The 23,937-nt window shown below is 43.3% G+C and overlaps 3 protein-coding genes across 3 annotated transcripts; 2 read left to right on the top strand and 1 right to left on the bottom strand.

Annotated features, from left to right (window-relative positions):
* The first annotated feature begins 5,069 nt into the window (after positions 1-5,069).
* Positions 5,070-6,287, top strand: LOC6596963. The gene is made up of 6 exons (XM_026989634.1): positions 5,070-5,176; positions 5,242-5,386; positions 5,480-5,611; positions 5,666-5,821; positions 5,899-6,118; positions 6,172-6,287. The coding sequence occupies exons 1-6, from the start codon at positions 5,070-5,072 to the stop codon at positions 6,285-6,287; spliced, it is 876 nt and encodes a 291-aa protein (XP_026845435.1).
* A 350-nt stretch (positions 6,288-6,637) lies between these two features.
* On the top strand, positions 6,638-9,001 carry LOC6596962. Its single transcript, XM_002022124.2, has 6 exons — positions 6,638-6,844; positions 6,902-7,046; positions 7,104-7,235; positions 7,294-7,449; positions 7,538-7,790; positions 7,859-9,001. The coding sequence occupies exons 1-6, from the start codon at positions 6,720-6,722 to the stop codon at positions 8,476-8,478; spliced, it is 1,431 nt and encodes a 476-aa protein (XP_002022160.2). The 5' UTR covers positions 6,638-6,719; the 3' UTR covers positions 8,479-9,001.
* A 2,107-nt stretch (positions 9,002-11,108) lies between these two features.
* Positions 11,109-17,116, bottom strand: LOC6596961 (protein commissureless 1). The gene is made up of 2 exons (XM_002022123.2): positions 16,220-17,116; positions 11,109-11,770 (listed from the first exon to the last, which is right to left on the bottom strand). The coding sequence occupies exons 1-2, from the start codon at positions 16,737-16,739 to the stop codon at positions 11,109-11,111; spliced, it is 1,182 nt and encodes a 393-aa protein (XP_002022159.1). The 5' UTR covers positions 16,740-17,116.
* Between the last annotated feature and the right edge of the window lie 6,821 nt (positions 17,117-23,937).

A 23,937-nucleotide genomic window follows, 5' to 3' on the forward strand; every position in this document is an offset into this window, starting at 1 on the left:
CTAAGAGCTCCAAGTCCATTAGCACCGGCCCCAGCATCATGGGAGAAGCAACGAGTCCGAAATGGGCACAGTTTAAAGGGAGTAAACGACGCCAATAAAACGCGGGACGCGAAAATATCCAAGTGCTGCGTTGCACGAAAATCATTTTATGACGCTTTAAAGGTAATTTTCTGAAAGGAAAAACAGAGTCAAAGCGAATTTTTCTTTTTATTTTGGGATTGCCTTTTCTTTTGTTTTGTTGTAAAATTGTTGACTGGGACGCGTGGGCACGTAAAAATTGTATTTGGCCTCGCTGCACAAAATTTTCAAGAGCAACACGTGGGAGGTCGCGAGTTGTGAATTGTGAATTCAGGAAACAGGTTGGTCCTGGGAGAGGGGACGGGCCTGGGAACCCTCTATAGGGACTCTCTATAGTTTCCAGTCACGAACTTGTCATAAAATTAGCCTAAAGGCTTTAAATGGCCAGGCATCTTGAGAGTCTAAGGCGAATGATTGCGAAAATATAAAATTCCACCTTTTCTCTTTTTGAGTTACGTTGAAGCCATTTTCAATTTGTCGTTCTCGGTGTGCGACCATATCTTTGGGTCATCAATCTAAATTACGCCATAACATTTTCAGCCTAAGCCGGACTTTTGTATAATAATAAAAATATTTATTTGCCTGGCGACAAATTGATTTATCTGACAGCATAATCAACCTTGCGGATTTTGTTGGACTTGTGCGGAAATTTATGAATATATGAATCGACTGGAAGGCTGAGGAACGACTGAGACCGAGACCCGAGGCCCGAGACCTGAGACAAAGTCACAGCTGGAATTTAGAAGTTTTTGTTCAACTTTGTCGAGAAGGAAAAGGAAGTGTCTAGCAGCATCTATGGCCGCAAATTGACATGTTCTGCTCAATAATCAAGCGATCAGGGGCAAGGACCGAAACCTCATCCTGCTTCTTAGGTTCTTGGCCTATTGATAAATCCTATGGTCGTGGTGATTTGTCAGCACCAGACAAGCGACATTGACAACGTGCGAGTATCTCTCTGCCAAGGACAAAGCACTTCTGCTTCTCTCTAGGTACTCTTATGCTGCTGCGTACCTCGTTATTGTTAATCTATTGCACACTCCCACCCCTCTGTATCCATCCACATCCTTGGCCTTTTGCCTGGGCATAACCTTTTTTCCATCCATTGTTTGTTTTTGCAATGCACAGAGTCGAAACAAGAGTAAGCGTGAGCATAATTATGGTTCTCAATTATTCCAAGAACTGAGCAGTCGCACACTGAGCCCGTCTTGTTAGAGTCGTCTTGGAGATTACCCAGAATCCTGCCTGCTGCTGGCCTTTTGGAGCTGGATTTGGGAAGTGGATGTGGCTGCTGTTCCTGTGGCTCTGCTGGGTATCTGAGTATGTAATGTTCTAGTGAATCAACAAAAATGGTAGCCTTTTTTAATTTCTCACCTCTGGATACCTAATCCTCTAACTCACGGCCCATTCAAGGCCAACACTGAAGCAGAACTTATTTACATTTAAGAACAAACTCCAAATTCATTTATTATCTTCCTGCCCCCGAAACAAACATTTGAGATGTCATGCTATAACAAAAATGTCCTGCCATTAAAAGGCTCATTCATAAATCAACGGCCAAGTATTGATGATTCTCGATACGTTTCTTGAGTGTTTTTTGAACAAATCTGCTTCCTCATGGTTGTTTTAAGCATGCTTGTATTTTACATATGAGGGGAATATGATAGCCCATAACTTCGTTAAGCAGACAGCTGGCTGGGGAAGCCGATGGTAAAGGTCCTTTGGGCTTCCTGTAGCTGCGTTTTGTATTGAAACTGATGGCTGATTGATGACTCACCGTGCGGTTCTTTTAGAATTCACCTTTCCAGAGAGTTCTCAGTCTCAGCTATTTTAAAAGTCTTATCTTGTTTCTGTATAAACCCAAAACGTGACTCTATCGTTGACCTCACACATCTTCAGTTATTGTGTGGCATCCTCCCCAATCGAGTCACCTTTCCCAAGAAATCTCTCCAGCATGCTCTAATAAAGTATATACATATAAGCCATACCTAATGGCCATGATTTCCAGTTGCCAATAAACTGAAGATGAAACCAAGGGCCCCGAGTATTTTCACATTTTCACTTGAGAGCCAAGAAGGCAACGTACACCGAAGTGGAAGAACGTGTTTCAGCTATAAATATCAATTAACTCAGATAAAGATACTTATGCGAGCCACAAATCTACGAATTGGAAAATAAAACTAATTGCAGCTAGCCGGTGGTCCACAGATACCCATACCCATGCCCATACCCATTCCCATATCCCTCCAAGAAGGCACCGACTGAAGCCAAGAGGAAGTCGTAAAATTGATAGAGGCGCTGGACTCAGAAGGAGCCAGTCTCTTGTCCGATTGCGGGACTGTCACTAGAGTGCCAGGTCACGTTCGAAGCTGCGGCAGCAGAGATGACTCACAGTCACCGACCAGCTCATCTATTTGGCTCGAAGGCAGCTTATCAGCCAGCGCACTGGCCACGAATTCGATGACGCAAGCAGCAAATGAAAAGTGGAAGTAGAAGTAGAAGTAGAAATGAAAGCATTTCCATTACCTACTCCGACATCAGGTTCCTGGTAGTCGGTCCTCCTAATTTTCTGCTCATTTTGTTTGATGATGCGACGACATATGATTTGTCCGCTCTTTGAACTCTGCCCCGGGCGTTTTATCTGCGCCCTTCGTTCCATTGGCCACTTATCAGCAGTCTTTTCACAGCCCGACTCGGTGTGGTCCTTATCTCTAGCGTGTGCTTCTGCTAATGAGTCGGCGTTAGCCTAAGAGTCTGCGGGATATTTGCATTTATCTTACTCAAACAAGTGCTCTGTAAGATTCGTTGTTTGCTTTCTTGGTTTAAATAAAATCAAGGAGGGGGTCGGATTTGTTTGTCTTTGATAAAAGTAAACCCTGACTTAGGGTATTAAGGGCTGCAGCCCACGGCCCTATCTTTCCATTCCGCTTTCGATTGAATTTTACTACGGGATTAATCGGACAACGACCTAGTTTGATAGGGGCTTTTTTGTCGCTAATCTAGAAAATCAACAGGTAAGTTGGCTTGGTTATTTTTCGCTTAACTTATCTGGAATACAATACAATCAAATAAAATCTTAATACAATAATTAAATGGGTCAGAAATAGCTATGACAAATATTGTGGTTTTGTCCTTTGCCAGCAAGATATTCGCGGATATCGGTAGTTATACATATGACTTTATCTATATCCATGCGTGATTATATTAAATATAGAACATTTCGCTATTTCATGGCACAAATGGTTCCTCTAATCGGATCTCACTTCTTTTTTCATGTTACGGAAGGGAGTAGTGACAGAAAACAAGAAACTCAAAGCCTTATTTAGGATCAGTTTAGTGGCGATGATTTAAATATGACTCTAACGACCCTACCATTGAATTTTCGGTCACAAACGATCATGTCATAAGAAGCCTTGGTCAGACTTGGTCGAAAGGAGACGGGTAACTGGGATAAAACTGTGTTAAAAAACAAAAATTGTTGTACGCCTACTTTGATAATTTTTCCACGCCTTAAATTATTTTTGGTTTTATCATTTATTTTTGGCAAGCGCAAATTATAAACAATTTAGGTGAAGATGCAGCTATTCCGTAAGTAGTCCTGAACATTTTTTAATCCAATTTTATATGCTTTTTTTTAATTTGAGTCTAAGAATACGACTTAGTTGACTTGAACAAAAACTTATGTCAGCATTTGATATGCTATCATTTAATACAAAGAAGAGAATGTGAATGTGGAAATATTTCTCGCATTGGGTAACCTCTGCTCGAGATTTGGGAAAAGCATCCTTTAAACAGTTGAAAACATAAACAGGGCGAATGCTGCTTAGAATTTCATTACGCGTACTTAAGTGGTGTGATTTTCAGCACACCCTCCCTGCAGTCACCAACCTCTCCTGTGGGCAGAGTTAGTGTTGCAAAAGCTCGTAAAATCTACTGCACCAGCAACCAGCAACCAGCGACCGCAGTAGCGAGCGACACATCCACTGCAGTGCGGCTGCAAAACGTCATCACCGCGTTTTCCTTCGCCTTGATTTTATGGGCAATGGGCGATGCGCAAGCAGGGGAGAATGTACATGTACAGGGCACATGGACACACACACACTCGTACATATCTCAGCTGCAGTCTGGTTTCTGGCTCCTCCTGGGCTGCCGCTAAATTCGGCTAAAGCGTAAAATTTTTATGGCTGCCGCAGAGCAGAGTCGACACGTGGAAGGAAGACCATGCGAAGTCAGCGTCGTAAATAAATTTTTGCCCGTAATTAATTTTGCATGCTAGTCAGATAGGAGTGGAGTGACACAGAGTTCTCGGCGACAGTTAGTTGATTCTTGACTCTCAAGTCGGGTTTCGCTTTTCGGGAGTTCATAAATGACGATAATGTGAATGGCGCATGCTTCTAAACTGTTGGCCTATACAATTTTGATATGCCGATGGTGTCGCTAAATGATTTTTTCCTTTTTGCTCATACGCACCAAGTGCGCACGACGACGTCGACGACGACGACGCCGTACGTATGTTACTGTACTTTGGTATTCAAATTGTGTGCTCTTTTTATATTTTCGTGTTTCAGCAATTTGCGAATCAGTATTTTCCCTATCCGTCTGTCATTCTGCCTCGAAGCCCAAACTATCAAAGTTGGCTGTGCACTGCAGTCGGCCTTATTAGTGAGCCTGTTTAGCTGGCTGTTTAGGAGTTGCAGCTGCTTCTCTTATACATATATTATTGATTGCATAAATAGAAATATGTGCAAGCCGATTCGATACAGCGATTGGTTCGTTCATCCCCAGAATGAGGCCAAGATCTTGAGGTGGTTTTTTGTGTACATTCTCTGATCACACTCTGATCAGGGCAAGCCTAGGTCAGAAATTCTGAATATACAAATTTTCATAAAATTGCTGTTTTCTTCGTAAGCTGATGGTTTCTACATGATCACATGCCTTAAATTCGCTTTCAGTTAGGGCTCGCCACTGTGACGGAAGACTCCCAGTGGCCAGCAATGGACGTAGGCCAACGTCAGCGCATCAAGTTTGCCCGCCGAACATATCTATTTTTGTTGATATTTCTGCTACTAGCCTTGGTGCAGTGGGCCCTGGTTGGTTTGGTGTTAGTTTTTCTAGTTTGTCTAATTCTGTCTAGTGCTTTAGTGATTGACCACATTTTGCTTTCAGAGAAAGTGCTCGTGAGACACTCCGTAACAGTAAAATATTTTGCTTTGTTGCCTTCGTCCTGGGCATTTTACTGTTTCTCGTGTTCTTGCTGGTCGGACAAGTGCGGTACTTCAAAATTGTCAACTATATTGTGGCCTTTGTCATCGTGAGTTATCGAACAGGGCTCTCCACTGGCTTACTGTCACACTGTAACACTGTAACACTGTCATACGATTAACTGTACTCTAACTATACCTAGGTGGAGCTGCAAACTGTTGCGATGTTCGTGCTGGTAGCCTACACCTGGCTGCCAGAAATAATTGTGTACTTCTTGATCTGCTTGGGCTGCTTCGCGTTGTTCCTGGTCGTTGGATGCAACCTGCCATTCTCTGTGAGCAGGTATCGAGAACCTTAGACACTCTAATTGATCGACTTTCCGTCACAGATGGATCTGACCGAGCGCGTGTCCCACCTTTTCATAGTGACCTTCATTTTACTGCTCGTCTCTGTGTATTTCCTAATAGTGCATGTCCATGTAACGAAGTTGCTGCCGTACGCATTTCTAATCTTCGAACTGAGCCTCTCGGTGGTTGTGTTCTTGGTGAGTTGTCGCACCAATCCAGACGATCGCCTTGTTCTGACCAAATCAAACCAAATCAAATGAAATCAAATTTTTAGTTTGTTATGCTCCAGGCCCAGACCATCAAGGGCGATCGCTTTGCCCAGATGAGTGACCGCGACGCTCTCCTGGCCTCATTGATATTGTTTCACGAGTTCCTGACAGTTTACACCTTGACTTTTTTTTGGCAAATCACCTATGCCTACTTCACGCCCGAAGACTACTCCCGGGTCACGGAGAGTGCCAAGCAATACGCTGCTCATCACTACGGAGACGGAAGTAATACAGAGGTTAAACATTTATTATCTTATCAATAACGGAACTCATTGTAGTAGCTGAAAGCGGCGATGCCAGTGGCTTATCTGTGAGTAGCAAAGCCTTTGCACACGTTAATGAAGCTGACGTGGGCGATGCTAAGCCCTGGAATGGTACTGGCACTCCCCGATAGAACGGCCATGCGATCACAGATACTCGTGGTGGCGAAAAATCTCCCAAGAGTACCGAAGTCTACGAAGAGGATGGCGACTTGTACGGATGTGTACACACAAGTAAATGTTTATCTACAATGTTTTCAATGAAGCTTTACAGTTGTTTGTCGAATGACCGTTTCCTTATCTGAATGGAATGGTAATAAACAAAAATGTCCATTCATTTTGAAGGTTTTTTTTTGGTCTTCGTTCCTCGTTCCTCGTCAGTATCAGGTTGGCTTTGATTATGTACTTATATTGAATAGTTATCAGTATACCCATTTAGTTGACATTTGATATGTTTGCCTAGCACCCATTGATGGTTTTGGACAAATTTGCAGTCGTTGTTAGACACACGGACGCCGGAACAGACTGAACACACTCCTGCCCTATAGCCTGCCCCATATATAGCTATGCATGCCTCAAACGATCTACGCAGATATCGGAAGTCTCGACGAAAGTTTGCTCTAAAAACGTATCTCCTGCTGGGCGTCTGGCTTTTATTGGCCCTTATCCAGTGGATTGTTTTTTGCATTTTGTAAGTGCAAGTCATCAGGGTTTGATTGATTGATCGCTCTCATACAATTTTCCCCAGAACTGACTTGCGCTCGAAACTCCAGGATCTTTATTACGTCGGTTACGTGACATTGGTCCTGTCCGTTTTCATTTTTCTGATTTTCATATTCTTTGAGAAACTTCGCTTTGTTCGATGCCTGAACATTTTTCTAGGATTTATAATCGTAAGTGGTTGTGGTATTTAGTTAAATTTTTGGGGCTCCCCCTTCCTTCCTTCGCAGGTGGAGCTGCAGATCATCGCCACGTTTACTCTGATCACTCACTCCTGGTGGGCGGATGTGCTGACCTTCTTCTTTGTGTGCGTTCTTCTGATTGTGCTATTTCTGTTAATAGGAGCATTTCTTCCAAAGAAAGTAAGAGTTCTCCATAGCTACTGACTATTCTATTCTCAACTGCTGCCGATCCCAATAGATGGACCTCACTCTGGACATAGCCGTCCTATTTATATTGGCATTCATCTTTATTATTGTCGCCGTCTTTTTCCTTATGTACCAGCTAATAATATCGAAAACACTCCCGTATAGCTTCCTGGTTGTGGAGCTGGCCATCACCATCACAATCCTATTGGTAAGTTGGTCTGTTGGTCCGTTGGCCTGTTGGCCTGTTGGCCTGTTGGCCTGTTGCTCCTGTGCCCCACTAATTAAGAGTCTGCTAGTTTGTTATGTACCATGCCCAGACCATCCATGGAAGCCGCTTTGCCGAAATGCGTTTGAAAGATTTTATTCTGGGATCTTTGATACTATTCCATCACTTTCTCATCATTTTCTGGCTGACGTTCTATTATCAAGTCAACTATAGGCCTATCACCTCAGATGATTACATAGCCACTAGTTCGACTAAGCAAGCTACAGCAACAGAAAAAGCCGGGGACTTAAGTGATCTTTTTGAAAACGACAATTATGATAATGGTAAGCTTTGATATGTCTCTTGAGCGAAGCTCCAACTGCACAATATTTCGCTGTTCCCAACCAATCAGGAGACGGCAATAAAGAGGATTCGCCTGACGTCTGGACAAATGCTCAAAACTGGACAGATCCAGATAGAGACAGAGACAGAGAAAGGTCTCGGCCCAAAGGATCAGGCGGTTCCAGAGATAAGAGTGACGGCACGGCTGGGCATCGAGATAGAGATAGAGGAAATAGGTGGAAGCCGTCACACGATGCAGACAGAGTCACTGTGCAATTAAGACATAGAGGAAGAGTCAAGAATCTGTCTAAAGATGAAAATAGAGATAGAGATGCCGACAGAAGTCGGGAAAGTCATGCAGATGGAGACAAAAGCTCGAATGAAGGTGGAGTTGGAGATGCTGACAGAAGCAGAGATAAGGCCGAAAGACCCGCACCTAATTGGGATAGGAGACTCTACCCCAAGAACATGCGGCATCTAAATATTAGAGGCTATACCCAACAGGATAGGTCCTTTGAGAGGACAGACCTGGACAGACAAAGTTATGGACGGGGAGCTTATCGAAATCTACCAAATGGTGATGGTTTCGATCATGATAGAGACGAGTGGAATTCTCACAAAAAAGCTATAGGAAGTAGTAACGTGGAAGATGCACTTGAAGATTCTGATTCTGGTCTTCCCACGTTGTAGTGCATCCCTACATTGGAATTCTTCCAGCCCTAAAAAATATCTGAAAATACCAAAAAAATGTTAATAAATTTAACAATGCCGAAGGAACATCAAGAAATCGCACATCTGGATTCAATAAGGAGCGACTTGTAAGTGACCGTATATTTGGAAATTACTAGGAATCAGGAAGAGGACACGGCCCTCAACTCTTCTTAGTTGTGTGAAAAGAGACGAGGTAATTCTTACATCGCGTAAAGAAGACTCTGGTACACATTTAAATGTCGAAATGGAAGAAGTGAAAGAGCTTCCTGTTGGAACTATTAGCACGAAAAAACCTACAGATGACAAAAGTTTACTGAACGCTGTTTCGAATGGAATGAATTATGATTTTTAAGATGTCTACCTCCTCTCTATACATACATTGTACTCATGGTCGTATGAATGCCCTCAAGATGTATGGCCCTCAGCCAAAGCAAGTCAAGATAGTCTTATATATAAAAAGAAACGTTTGTCAAATTACACCTAATACACGTGAATTCACAATAAAAGCGAAGCAACTACGGTGCTCCTTTGGCTAAAACATTGGAAGATTTACGATATATATATAACATATATGGGAATGGGTATCTGTAGTGTTGGTGTTTTAATAATTATTTAGCTCCTGCCGCTGGGATTATCTTTAAAATCTGAGTTATTAATCGGGACACACGGACACTCAAAAAGTCTTGCCAACTTTCACCTTTGGTCCAGGATGTGTAGCAATTGGTCCCATATCATTGCATTAAATAGAATATACAAACTTCGTTGTTATTGAGCTCAGCTTTCTTCGTTTTACACTGGCTTTTTTCAGCATTTTGGCAAAAGAGCAAAGCACGACCACGACTGCCTGAGCCATGCAACTTCTGCTGCTGGTGTTGATGTCAATGCCAGTGCCACTCTTCAGTCTTCAGTCCTCGGTCCCCAGTCCCGTTTACATCGCCCCTCCGTGTCCACTTTTGAGCTGCAGTCACTCATGGCTGCGACCTGAACTGAACCAGATACACGATGCACGATAATATTATTTATGGCCCTGTTTGGTGTTTGTTCCACCCACACCCGCGGCCTCTGTGTTACCTTCTATCTGAATATGCATCTGTCGCTTCTGAGAAGGGTTATGGAATGCTTAATGCCATCCACGGATTCTCGGTCCGTTAGTCCAGCTGTCTGATTTCTGGCACTCAGGCCCATCGCACTCATCAACCAATTCGTACACTCGCATACAAATTGCAGCATTAGAGACGCAAAAGCTTGGAAAAAGTGTTACAATTGTATATAGTATTGTCATGGGGTGTAGGGGGTGCTCCCAAAATTCTCACCTTCCCAGGAATTGTAAATAAATCGATTTTTTTTGTGAATATTTCTTGTTATATTTGCATACATATGTAATTTTCTGGCAAAAAAAAAACAAAAAAACATTGTTTCTTTTGTTCTCATAGAAGACAATATTTATATTAGTTTTCAGATAGCATTGGATTTACTCTATGTATTGGATCTATATCTTTTTCTGTTTTCTGTTATCTGTTATCGTTTCTGTTTTGGTTCCTCAGTGCTTGATTAAAAGGTGTCATTTCGTTGAACGATTTGAAAATGTTGTGACTAAAATATGGAATATGGAATATAGCTGTAGGTTGCACTGAAACCTTATAAGTGGAAATTTTGCTAGGATAAAAGCAGTTCAAATATGTGAAAAATGTTATGAAATTCCAAGATTGAAAGCAACAACATGCGAGTAGGTATGATTCCCTTATTAAATTAAGCTCTTCTGATTCGATTCCGTTTCGACGATTTCCATTGAGTGGGAAATCCTTTCAGCATTGCACGTTCCTCCTCCAGCACTCCACCCAGCTGCACTTCATGCCTGCTGACCTAATCCCGACGAGCCACGTTCAGGTCACGTACATAATATGAAAACAAAGCAAAAAATATTCGGCTCGTACCCGAATGTCATCGGATAGTTGCTCAGGCCACGTATCCCATGGATTAAAAAAGATGATGGAGGCAGGCCAGATGCCCAATGCTTGTGTCGGATCAACGAATGTTTAAGGAACTTTCAGAGCTGACAATTCCAGAGCTGAATACTCGAATACTCGAATCTCATAAGGAAATTAAAAGAAGATAATTGCAATTTAGTTAGCACGGAGTGTTTTCATTTGAGTGTTGTATTTTTTCGCTCTTAACAGTCAGGCTTAATGGATAGACAACTAGTTTAAATACATAATACATTAATATACTTATATTAAAAAAAAAAGAAAAAAATACTCAGTCTTGCATAATACAATAATATAAATATAAGTATAAATATAACAAATCAGTTTGAGGGGCAACTGGGGCAACTGGGGCTGTTGCTGTTGGGAGAGTGTGTCTATACGAGTACGAGTATAGGTAGCAAACATTGCATTTTGGTTAAGAATTATGTTATTAGGCTATAAGTCTCTACATTGGAAACAACATTAGCAGCAGACGACGCGACTATTTACAAGTGACTAAGCAATTGGGCTGCTTTCCCTGATCTCTCCACGGTCCCAGTTGACGCCCCTCTCCGCCCCTCTCACTTCCATTCCCACTCCCACTTCCACTTCCTCTGCCTCTGCCTCTGCCTACTGTCTGGGCAATCACGCGGCAACAACAACAACCAATGTGGCGCAATCATCGTCAGCAGCAGCCGCCGGCAGTAAACTTTGTGCCGGCACCACAGCCAGATCCCTCTGCTCCGGCTCGGCATGCTCCTGCTCCTGCTCCTGCTCCTGCTGCTGCTCCTCCCGGACCTGCTCATCCGGCATGTTAATGCAAATGGCAGGCATGGCTGTGGCCGATTCGGAGCCAGAGACGGAGATGGAGATGCAGGCTTTGTCCTCCTCCGCGGCTGCTGCTGCTGCTGCTGACAGTTTGCACTTTTGCAGCTTATTCAGTTGGTGATGCTGCTGCTGCTGCAGCTCGTCCTTCTCCCAAATGGGTGTGCGGGCGGTGCGTGGATGATGGTGATGATGATGCACAGCTGCCAGACTGGGGTACACAAACTTCATGCCGTAGGCAAAGTGACGAGGCTGGTGATGCAGGGCCTCGTCGTAGCTGGGCAACCCGGTGGCAATTGTATAGCAGGGTGGGGATTCGATTTGGTAGAACGCCGCCTCATTGTTGTTCCCAGCTGATGGCTGCTGCGGCTGCTGGAGGAGCAGGCGGCTGGCATCGCAGCTGACCAGGTGACCAGGAGAGCCTGCTCCGTGCGAGGAATAGGAATCGTTGGCGGCATGGATCTGTGCACGCATATCCTTATCTGCAATGGACAGAACAGAGCACAAGAAGAGGCGTTCGTTAGTTGAATTTGTCGAAAGAAAGTTTCTTTTGCAGGGGTTGGGGTTGGGGTTGGGGTTGGGGTTGGGGTTACGGTTGGGGGCTTCCACTCTCATTACACTGCTTGTTCATGTCAAAGGACACTTTTCATAGAAAGACTGACATTAAATTCAATTTAGCGTAAAGGCGCAAGCGCTTGATCATCAACTCCACTTTGAAAGGACACCCAGTGAGAAAAAAACACGGACGAAAAAAAAAAGAAAGGAGGCAATGGAAACAAAAAAGTTTGTGCTGACCGGAAATGCCTGCGAGGATGCCAGGACAGCCAAAGTTCCTTCGGAACAGACTGACAGCCACAGAAACAACAACAACATCAGCGGCAACGGCAACGGCAACAGAAACTGCGCAATAATATGCCGGAAGTGCGCGCGTGGCACAATGGAATGAAATAAAATACACACACACACCCACACCCACCCACACCCACACAGAGAGCGACTGACTGCAATGAAATAAAAGCTCGGCGCTCGCCCCGGAAAGCATGCAGCAGAAAGCATTTAATTTTTATAATCCCGAACGGCTGCTGCACATGAGTGCGTGTGCGTTGAAATATTGCATTTCAAAATTAAGCAAAATTAAATTAAGTTTGGGAAATTCCCCATTTGCAGCCACAACAACACGAGCCAAAAAACCAAAAAAAAAAAACCAAAAAAAAAGAAAACCAAACGGCGAGCAGAAACATTCCAAAAATGTTGTTTGAAATTAAAATTAAAACACACACGAATATGAACGTGTCGTAATCGCGAGTGCTCGATTCCATTTGAAGCTACGCTTTTGATTAAACATTTATGAAACAATTATACGAGCAGGTTTGCCTGCATTTCACGTGTAACTCTTCGCCGAGGGCAAACGCTTCTCACTATTATTAAATGCAATTTAAGCTGCATTCAATAAATAAATGGACGGATCCCCCAGTCGGGGTCCAGTCGCATTTTTTCTGATTTCGTTTCAGCACGGGCCTGTTAAAACTCGACCATTTTTTAGTTACTGCCTCTCCAAACCGTCTTTATGTTTTATAATTCCCTTTTTGTTTTTGGCCCGTCCCCAATATGTTTTTCAATTAAAGCGCATCGCGGCTGCTCCACTCAAAAGGTGGGCACGGTCTGTGGCATGGTGCGGCATGGGCATGGGGCTTAAGCCTGTTGAAAAATTTGCGCATTACAATATTAAAAGGCAGCAGTACTGGAGAAGTACCAGTCAGCAGTTACAGTAGCAACAGTAGCAACAGTAGCAGTGGCAGCAGTTGTTGATTTATTGTTCAAACTGTGTACGAGTGTGTGTGCTTTTTTGTCCAGGACCGGGACCCATGGACCAGCCGTATGGGGACTCTCTCCTTTTTTTGACGTTTGCTGCTACTTCTTTTTGCTCCTTTTCGCTTGATAGACAGACAGGGCAGGGCTGGACGAGAGGCGTGGCACACACATCCACATCCACATGCTGCAGGCTTCATATTTTATGCAAGTGTTTAACCCCCCTCGCCCCAACCAGCGCCTTTCGTGCCTTTTTAAGCATTGCAGATGGCCAGCAAAGAAGCCCAGAGAAACCCAGAGAAATGAAGTGAAATACTAGTGAAAGGTGAGAGAAGAGGCCGAACCGAACCGAACAGAACCACAGCGAGCCGAGGCGAAGCGCTGCAGTGTTTGGCGTGGAATGAAAAAATTAGCACGTCATTTGTTGTTGTGCTGTGTTGTTGTTGCCTTTTGTTTCTCGGCTGTGTTGGTAGTTTTCAGTTCTCTCTTTGCACTTGCACCTCATCCTTATCCAGGTCCTGGTCCTGGTCCTGCTCCTGTTTCTGTTGTCATTTTTGATGGCCCAAAATGTATGCAACAATTTAAATCCATCACAATAAGCCGCAGCTGATGAAAGGATATGACGGCGCACCGCGGCGTGGCTGGAGAGCGGTAAATGGAAACACTGATCTGTTTTATTTATACATTTTCTTCTGGTGTGTGTGTGAGTGAGTGGAGGTGGAGTTTAGCATTTTAATGTTTTTCCACACTAAGGATTTGCTCAATCAGCGAATCGCTGCCACCTAGCGCTGTCCGGCCTCAAAAATATTTAGTTAATTATGAAACCCAATTAGATTTCGGCCAGAAGCAAAAACAAACTGGGAAACTATTTAAAATGTAGGAAAGTTCTGGACAAGAGAACATTTTGTGGATGCTTCCCTCTCGTAGGCTTGAGGTAAAAACATATCCTTGTGTACTCGCAATTTATAAAATTCTTGTTCTGGTCCTCCAGCTGGAGCTGGTGCTGGTGCTGGTGCTCGTGCTGGTTCTGTTAATAAATTCAGGCGAGCCCTGCACTAATTGATAACAAGCAAAGCCAAGCTTGCCAATGCCTGGGACTGCGTCCGTGTGTGACAGTTTAATAAATAAAGTGTAAGCCAGGCCGACTGCCATCTCGTAACTGGGCCAGACACTCTTGTGCTCAGGCCTCGTTAACTATTTATAAGGTAAACACTGTGAGACGAAACATAGTGCGCATTAAGCGCACACAAGTTGGACAGGAAAGGAAGCGAAAGGAAGCGAGGGGAAAGGAGGCGCAAACTTAGGCGCAGTCGCTTAATTATAAATGACACGTACTCCCTGAATCTACTTTGGCTGTTCTAAGTACCGGAATCCTCGTACGAGTAAGTATATGGTGGTATATGGTATATGTATATGTGGTATCTAGGACAGTGGCCCACGGAAAGGGAAAAAGCACCATGACACTAACGAAACTAATTAGCCGGATTGGGATTGGTATTGGGCGCCCAAAAGCAGCCAACACATATCGCTCAAATTGATATTTTACGTATCCCCACCCCATCCATGGCACCTCTGGCTCTGGCTCTGGCTCTGCCCCTGGCCCCTGCTTAGTCGCGTGTCGTAATCGCAAGGAAAAGTTTTTAAGGCTCGTTAGCACAAAATTGACAGTTTGACAGTGAGTTGGCCATGCTTTAGTGCCACGGCCTTTTAGCCCAAGAGTCATGACCAGGTCCAGGACCAACAGGACCAGCAACACAAGGAGGACCAGGAGGACCAGGAGGCGGAACCGGGCCACATCTAGAATTAGGAATGAAGACAGTCAAAGTTACCCTAGCTATTCACTTTTTCCCTGGCCTAAATAAATCATTTGGCTAAATTGGTCTGCAAAAAGTTTGACACTTCAGTTGGGAACTTGTTTAGGTTGTTCTTTCGCCCCCTTTCGTCCCCTTTCCCTTGCAGCTCGGTCCGGTTCGGTTCGGTTAGGTTAGGTTTGGTTATGTTGCTGTTTATTTGTACGTATATTAGTAGGTATGTACATATGTACGTGTGTGTCTAAGTAATGATGTGTAAAGTGCCTAAACAGATGATTTATTTTTGGGATTTTGAGCGGGTAACCGTAACCGTAACCCTGTTTGTGTGTAACGAAAAGGGGCTGGTGGCTGGTGGCTGGTGGCTGGCGGTTGGTACAACAGGTTTTGCGAGCAGATAAGATATGTACGTATTCATTTGTACCTATATTAACCTATGTATAGTATGCTATATTTATACAGAAATGGGTTAAGTTGCGGTAATCTACGAGTAGCTTTAGTGGCTTTAGTTGCACACCGATAAGAGTTTGTGATTGATTTCGGTATTTGTATGGGAAAAGTGACACATTCTCGTTATTCCATTTCTTGATTTGGTTTGCTTGACTTCCAATTTCCAGCCCCTCCTTTAACCATACAGACATCATCACTCCGATATCTCTGTGTGTGTATGATGTATGAGTATTCCTCTTTATCACTTGCCTCTTCCTTCCAATAAAATATTGCTTATGCATATGTCAACGCTCAATTTTCCGCTTTTATATGCATACGACAAGAAAGCAACACATTTTGGGCATCAACTTTTAGGGGTCGCTGTGGCTGTGGCTGGGTCTGTGCCCCCCTTCCCATACATTATCGCACTCATAAAGAGGCCAAAGCCTTTGGCAGAAGCGAGTCAATTTAATAATATAAATATGCGCCACATATATTTTGTGGCATAATAAACTTGTGTATCTAAAATTACAACAGAAACGACGATGCAAGCGGCTGACAATTTCGAAGGCTTCCAAACAAATTTATGAGGTTTTCGGCCATAACAGTCGGCCCTGGCTGAAAGAACCTGAACGAAGGGATCGGCCAGCAGAGGAGGCTATCTGGTTGGACCTGTGACTGGGACCATTTTCTGCGTTTTATATTGTTTAGCGAGCTGAATAAATGGCTGAAGATAACGCTTTGCGAAACATTTTGATTAAAGTCTGGACATAAAGGCCAAATGTATGGGGTACGGCCCTGGGGGCGTGGACTGTGAGATTGATGGCACACTGGAAAATGTGGGCAAAATGTGTGCAAAATGTGGGGTAGGAATTCGGAACTTACTGCATTTCTTCCATGTGCGGAACTTGCGGTAGAAGTAACAGCTGAACAGGATGAAGACCAGGGATAGCACCACCAGGGAGCTGACCACGCCGATCCACAGATAGTTAATTATCACATGCATATCGGCGTCGCCGAAGATCTGGCCCCACCAGCCCGCCGACTCGCCGCTGTCCTCGGCCCGATCACGCAGGTCGGCCAAGTCCAGCACCACCGACTTGGAGAGCTGCTCGGTGCTGATGCTGCCTTCGTGCGCCCACCCGGAGGGTGGTGCGGCGTCGTAGGAGACCGCGGCATTGCCGATCCGCTGGAGCAAGGCGTTGAACGAGTTGAGGGCGTCGATGTGCCGCAGATCGTGGGCGCTGGGTATCTCGAAGGTGATCCGGTTCTGCTGCATGTGCTCCGCAATGGCCTCGGGACTCATGCTGCTCGCCGGGGCGGAGATGAACTCCGCGTACAGCTCGTCGCTTGTTGCTGCCGCTGTGGCTGTCTCTGCTAGAGGGTAATCCGTTGTGCTGATCATTTTGGTTTCTCTGGTGGGTGTTGGGTCCTCGGTGCTGGGTGCTGGGGATTCCGTTTCGCTTTGGTTTGGGTCAGGCACACGTACACTGTTGACACGGCACGTAAAAAAATTCTTTGGCTTATATTGATATAGTCATGGATATTTCAGAGTTCTGGTCCTCGAGGTATTCGCGAAAGTGTTTTCTTATTTAAAAAAAAATATTTTTTATTACTAAGTGATTTTTTGTTCGATACGAAACAACCGCTCGTGGATATTTTGTGTGATATCAACGGACTTTTCTGAATTCAAAAAAAATGTCGACACTCGGTTCGGTTTTCGTGTTCTTTCCTTTTCCGCGGCCCGAGAAGGATTGACCAAGAATCCACAGTCCACAGTGTTTTCATGCATTTTCACATTTTTCCCAGTTTTCCGGTTTTGAGTGAGATTTATGTTTTGAGAACGTAGCGAGACGTTTACTCGCACACACAGAGAGAGCGCATTTCTCACTCAACCATCCGTCCGCCAGATGCGAAGACTCTATGTTGAATGTTAATGTTAATGTCGGGGGTGTAGCATGAGTGGGATGCATGTTGCAGCGAATCCACTCGGAGAGTGCGACATGTTCGCTCACCACATCCCACTCAAGAGCGAGAGAGCTCATTTCTGCGTTCGGTTTGAGTTTCCGGTTTCGAGTGATTTTTGATTGAGCTGCCTCTCCTTGAGTCAAATTGGCCGATGTGAAGGCATGGTATAATTTTATAGGTTTGGACAACTCAGGGAGCCTGATGGACACAGGCATCTGTGTACCGGGATATCTGTGTTTAGTTATATATGTCTATTATTTATCCCTTTTTTTTAATGATTTGTAATTTTAAACTAAACTTTTTTTCTACCGTATTTGAATGAAAAATGCTAAAGAACAATAATAATAGTATATGTAATGGCAAATAAGTCAAGTAACATTAAATAGCATTAAAAAAAAGATTTCCGTGTACTATTGTTCTGATATTATATTCTGAATTTATTGAAAGTTAACTTATCTAACCAATTAACATATAATTTCACTGACTTTACAGTGGAAACCTATTAAAATAAGCAAAAGTTAACTTTTTCGGTATTTACTGGAACTTTTAGTAATTTTTTCATCTCCTATAAGAAAGATGGTTATTGATAACAGTTTTTCCACCAAGGTTCTCTAACAAATTGAACTATCTTAAAAAATTCCCGAAAATTTGCCAGAATTGGCTAACGGTACATTCTGTAACCCGGAATTTGGTTACGTATCGCCAGTTAAGTATGTCAGATGCCGCCGCGGATTTATAACAACAAAACAGGAAAGGTTTTTTACATTTAATAACTTTGAAACTGATCACAGAAAGTTTCATATGTAAGTTATATAGATTCCCAACTCGAGGAGTCTTGCCATTTGTATCCCAACCTAAAAGCCACTTCGGTTTTTGGTAACGTTTCGTCAGGTCATATTTTGGCTTTTATCTTATTCTAAAATAAATTCGTATTCTAATTCTTATTCAAATATAGTACAAAAATTTGATTCTCAAATTTTGACCTTTTTGTTTTTATTATTTTTTTTTTACATTTTGTTCTAAAAATAATATGTAATGCCAGAATGGAAATCCCCATATAGTACGTAGGTGAATATAAATAATGCACTTCTAAAACCACAATTAATTTACTGGATAAATTTCTTGAGCCTTGTCTGTAAATAAAACGGCATACAAAAATCTGAATGTTGGCTTTGTCGGTATATTTATGTATATATATATATCCTGTGATCCTTGTTGTGGTTCCGTTCTCCTAGACATACATATGTATAAGGAATCCATGCTTTCTAAAGAAGATATCTCCTCTAATTCACGTTTTGGGAGCTGTTTTTGTTTGCTTATATATTTTGATAGTTTGAGTTTTTTCTATGCTGAAATTCGTCCACCCCGATTTCTGCGACCCTGCTTCTGAATCATCCCTCAGTGAGGTCTCTCTCTGCGACTCACTCAAAACAATGACTTGAACACTAAACTCACTCAGTTTTCAATCTCACTCGTTTCGTGCACCCAGAAATCCAGAATTTGTGGTCTTTTATGTTTTCAAAATGTTCCTGGTTCTCCCTTCCCCCCCTTGCTGACCCAGTTATGGACACAAAACTTAAAACTACAGAAACGAACAAAAAAGACTGAATGGAAACTTGCCCCCAAAGCCAAAGAGCAAGAGTAGGAAAACTTCACCTCGGTCACGTTTGACGCATTCGTTCCCTCAAGTTTATCCATAGTTCTTCTCTGTTTCTTTTGGATGTTTTATAAAGATATTTTCCCTAAAGAATAGTAATTCTCAGTGGATTTTTAATGAAAAAAACGTAACCTAATAGTTGGGAGGGTAGGATTGCAGGGTACTGAAAACTTAAGCAGAATTAAGGTAAGAGAAAATATAAATGAATTCCGATTTGTTTGCTCCTCGGCATCGATTAGTCTTCAATATGTATTCTATCATATATTCGCAAACAGTTTCTATAAGTAATGAAATGTATTTTAGCCCCTTCTTAAAATCAAATAAGACAGAGATAAGGGGTGATCGAATCGGTCCGTCTTTTACTGGCTATATGAAAGCACGAGTACGAGACATTCGTTCTACTATGAAGAAATACAAGCAAAATTTCTACTAGATGTTCATCAGCAGCATTATATAGTACGATATTCATATACGCACATAGGAAGTATTGCGAACAGGATTCAGGATCATTTGAGTTCCCAAGCAAACGCTAAATTATTAAACTTATTAATGGAGCAAATAATTTTGGTGAATGCGAAGAAGTAAACAAACGAGCACAGAATATATACTGATCCTTGATTTAAATCTAAATTAATATATATAATATAAAGCACTCAAAGCCGGTTAAGCTCATCTTCGCTCTTCGCCTTGAGTACAGCCCGAGAGCTAATGCGCAATCGCGAAATTTCTCTTTAAAAGAGCAAAGTTTCACTCACTTTCTTCGACTCCCACACCTGCTGGAAATGAGCATTCGCCGGGGGGCAGGGGGCCTTCTAGTCTTCTTGTTCAAAGGTCGAATTATGAAGAGTGGGTGTGTTCCACCCCGAGTGGTAGGGGTTTTGTAAACCATTAAGAAAACATACGTAGTTTTCTAGCAACTAGTTTCGGCAGACTTTGTAATTGCTTTAGGAAATTGCAATAGATGCCCGATAATGATAATAAGCACTTTGGGCCAAAGTCACTAGTTAAATGCATTAAGAACTTTTCCGAGCCTCGGCGTAAACTTCTGCGAGGAAGTGCAGTGCACTTTGGGTAGAGCCCCAGGTGGAGTCGCTTATCGTTAATTAGTTTTCGACTAATTTTGAGATTAAACGTAAGTTATAACCTGCCCCCAATTGAGTGCTTTTGCGGGAGGCGCAACGATAGTAATTGAGATTGGGATTGGGAGAGAGAAAGGCCTGTGGATTCTAGTTCATCATTTCGAGCCCGTACTAATATTTGGCCGCCCACTTCAATGGCCAAGAGCCTGTACTGTTCAAATACTCGTCGCAAAATTTTCATCCTTAATACGAGGCGGCCACATGTATGCAGATGCTGTGCGACACCCAAATAAAAGTAAATTCATTAAAAGCTCCATCATAAAAACGTCTGACACCTCACCTCACCTCAATGACGTGAGCGTGAGCTGGCTTGAGAAAAATGTAAAACTTGTGTTCTGTTTTACTAACTAACTAAAAGTAAACCATAAGCCAGGCTAGATGGGGGCAGGGATGGGGGGAGCGAAGAAAATAGACTGCATCCAAAGGGAGACTGTAGTTTTCTGTTCTCCTTCTGCTTCTGCGTCTACTTCTCCCTCGAACAGCGTTCATCTTATCTCGTATCTCCCAGCTTCTATCACACTTCACTTACATGCTCTTTAACATGTCAACATGTCAGCCGTGTGTGTGTTGGTGTATCTGTGTGCGGCGCATCTTTGTGTGTCGGTGCATGGAAGGAGTGTGACATAGTGACATAATAAAATGTTACTTTAGTTAGCAGTTTAGACGGGAAAAACCGCATGAAAGATGCGTCTTTTGACTAGTTGATGCCTCAGACTTGCAACTTGGCTTGAATGAATGCATTTTGGCCGAGAGTTCGCTTGCACAGAACGAAGATGGAAAGATTTTTTTCAGGGATCAACTGGTGATAGAACTCCCGAAAATTCCCTTGAAACTTGGTTCGATTCCATTCTATCCCAGCTGCATGGAAAACATTACCAGCTTCTGGCATAATTGCCAAAGATTAATATAAATCAATCAGCGGGAAGAAAGTATCTTTGTGTTGATGAGGATGAGGCATGGTAAATGCCAGTGAAATTGCCCAGAAACTTTAGTAAGCTGGAAAAGGCAGGGACAAAGGATACGGATACGGATACGGGTAGCGAAAGGAATGCAAACAATGGCAAAGAAAATTCAGTCATAAGCCGTAGCCGTAGCCGTCGCCGACGTCGACGCCGACGTTGCTGCCTTTGCAAACAAATAACATTGCATAAGTCCTGCTGCAGTTGCGGTTCCTCTTGTTTTTGCAGTAGTGCTGACTGGAGTTGTGAGTATTATACGAGTACGAGTACGGGTACGGGTACGGGTACGAGGACGAGTACGAGTATGTGCGCTTGATTAGCGCTGACAACATATGCAGGCTTCGCTGCAGACAACGGATGGCCTATGGCTAGACCACGAAAAGGACTGCCAACAGGACTCTGTTCAGAAAACACAAACACCAAGGCAAACACAACAAACAGTGCACATTTTTTAGGGAGCTGCATATTTTGCCAAGAACAACAAATACACAGGACCAATAATTCCTGCATGCTCGTACAACTAAACAAAGGGACGGGACGCTATCACGAAGCAGTCCTAAAAGGATTTGCAGTTGAGATATGCTCACGACAATGCTGCTTTCGGTTATGCAAATACACACAGACAGAGAGTAGACGCCACACAAATGACCACTGCTTTTTTCTTTGTTTTTTTTCTCCTTTTTTTTGGCAGTGCCAAGGACAATGCCTGCATGAATAGCTCAAGCAGAAGTTTGAGAAAAATCCCTCCTTGGAATCCCTGGTTCCGAGTGTTTACATAAGTTTCCATTACTTTTTGTCAAAAATTAGCTCCTTCATTGTTCTCTCATTACTTCAAATGATTAGTTTTATTCAGTCAACAGTATCAATAAAACTATAAATACTTAGAGCTAATTCGAATTTATACAATTCTTGTTTCGACGACAGTTATTTTTTGTATTATTCCCAATGGCTTTTTGCAACTGTTGCAGCCAGAAGGAACCATCTTCAGCTTTCGATGGGAGGGGGCTGTTTTCAGTTGAAACTACGAGTAATTAATCTATTTCATGAGCATTCCTGGCAATTTCGACCTACATTAATTTACTATTCATTGGGGCTGTTGAAAGTGGCAGCATCAGCTGTTGCCCCACATTGACGCCCCTTCTCTATGCCCCGTTGCGTGCTACTCTCGCATATTTTGCGAGCCTCAAAAGTTTTATGCTGCCCCCTGCCTGCTTATTACGGGGAAAAAACGAAGCAAAAACAGCCTCAGAACAAATTTATTCCCCATAATTCAAGTGCGGCAACAAAGACAGAAGTAGAAGCAGAAACAGAAGCAGAAACAGAAACAGAAAAATATAAACAAATTCAGAAAGCCAGAGCCGCGACATGGCCGTGCCGCTGTCTCCGTCTCCGTCTCCGTCTCCGACTCCGACTCCGTCTCCGGCTGTGGCCGACGGCATCCGGAAACTGGGTGCACGCTTCCGCTTTTGTGCCTTAAAATTAATGAGCTGAGCAGCGCTGGCAGCGAAGGCATCGCCACACTTTTCGCAACTAATTCCCAACAACTTGTTACAGCAGCGAAACTTTTGCAGCACATCAGAATCGGAATGGTCGGAATGGGACGAATGGGAGGGCGATGGGAATGAACACTTGAAAAGGACCTACGACCTTCGTGCCAGTTCCTGCCTCACGCCGCACGTATCCGTATCCGTGTCTATCTCCTCCTCACACCCTCGCCCTTCCCCGTCCCCCTCATCGTGGTTTTTTCCGTCTGTCCTGGCAACGTTATTTGCGCAAAATTTTCGCTTCAAAGTTTGCTTATTGTTTACGTGCGTTGCTTCATTAAGACCCAACAAGGTAGGGCGAGGTGAGGTGAGCTGAGGGGCGGTGGCTGTGGCTGTGGCTGTGGCAGACTGTATCCTCCTCTCCGGTTAGTTGACATACGGATGCGCCCGTATAGTTTCAGTTACTCGCGTACAAGGGTCAGAAGAAATAGAATTGGGTCAGGCACAGCAAACTTGCAACTGTGTACTTCTGATTTCAAAGGCGCGTGTTTATTTCTTTTTGATACAGAGATAGCGTGTTGCATACTTGTACAGGAGGAGTGTGCAGAGAGATTGTGTGACTGATAAAGTCGAAGGCTCCTTCCTGTTCGCATACAAAATATAATAACGGAAATAATTCACTATTACGATTACGATTAGGTTTAAGTTTTGAACTAAAAACTGTCATGGCCATATTATGCACTAATGTGCATAATGACAGTTTATGTTGGTGCAAACATCTGGCAAGTAAACTGAAAATCGAAAATACTAAATTGTACCCAGAGGCTGTTAAAGTTAATCGTCTGTTGAAAAGGATAAGCGGAAAGATAGAAGAGCCTTGCCTTGATCAACGAATATGTATGCGTATTGAGCAAGAACTTTCGCTCCGGAGAATACTATTAAGCGAATTGGTTCTATATAATTAGAAAACTTGGCGACTTTTGAAATAATTCGCTTAATTACTTCGAGTGCACCAAATGACGACGACGACGATGACGACGACGACGACCAAGTTTGTCGGCAATGGCAATACCAATGACGACTCTGTACCTTCTGGCCCTCAAAGTCGGCCAGTGCTTTTCCAGCCTCCTCTCTGCCTGATGCTGGGGACAACTGGCAACTGGCCCCTACAAAAAGGCGGGGCAGGCCAATCAAATTTATGCTATCCAAACGCACTGGAATTCCCAAACTGACTGCTCGACTTTGGGGTGGAAAATAATGGAATTTTTGAAGAACAGCATGCAAATTATTATAATTAAACTTGTACTTGTGTAGTCGGAAACACAATTAACTAAGATTCGTAAGATTAGGAGTTACACTTGAATACAATTACCCCAAGAGTACGAGTTAATCTCTC

This window comes from Drosophila persimilis, unplaced genomic scaffold, assembly GCF_003286085.1.
Source record: "Drosophila persimilis strain 14011-0111.01,24,50 unplaced genomic scaffold, DperRS2 tig00000431-arrow-pilon, whole genome shotgun sequence".
NCBI classification, from domain to species: Eukaryota; Metazoa; Arthropoda; class Insecta; order Diptera; family Drosophilidae; genus Drosophila; species Drosophila persimilis.

What these genes read in the sequence shown, in the direction of transcription:
- LOC6596963 (XM_026989634.1), top strand. Translation starts at nt 5,070, where the DNA reads ATGGACGTAGGCCAACGTCAGCGCATCAAGTTTGCCCGCCGAACATAT. An exon ending in ATATTGTGGCCTTTGTCATC is followed by an intron (nt 5,387 to 5,479) that starts GTGAGTTATCGA and finishes AACTATACCTAG; the next exon opens with GTGGAGCTGCAAACTGTTGC. An exon ending in GATGCAACCTGCCATTCTCT is followed by an intron (nt 5,612 to 5,665) that starts GTGAGCAGGTAT and finishes TTTCCGTCACAG; the next exon opens with ATGGATCTGACCGAGCGCGT.
- LOC6596962 (XM_002022124.2), top strand. Translation starts at nt 6,720, where the DNA reads ATGCATGCCTCAAACGATCTACGCAGATATCGGAAGTCTCGACGAAAG. An exon ending in TTTTTCTAGGATTTATAATC is followed by an intron (nt 7,047 to 7,103) that starts GTAAGTGGTTGT and finishes CTTCCTTCGCAG; the next exon opens with GTGGAGCTGCAGATCATCGC. An exon ending in AAACGACAATTATGATAATG is followed by an intron (nt 7,791 to 7,858) that starts GTAAGCTTTGAT and finishes CCAACCAATCAG; the next exon opens with GAGACGGCAATAAAGAGGAT.
- LOC6596961 (XM_002022123.2), bottom strand. Translation starts at nt 16,739, where the DNA reads ATGATCAGCACAACGGATTACCCTCTAGCAGAGACAGCCACAGCGGCA. An exon ending in CCGCACATGGAAGAAATGCA is followed by an intron (nt 11,771 to 16,219) that starts GTAAGTTCCGAA and finishes TGTCCATTGCAG; the next exon opens with ATAAGGATATGCGTGCACAG.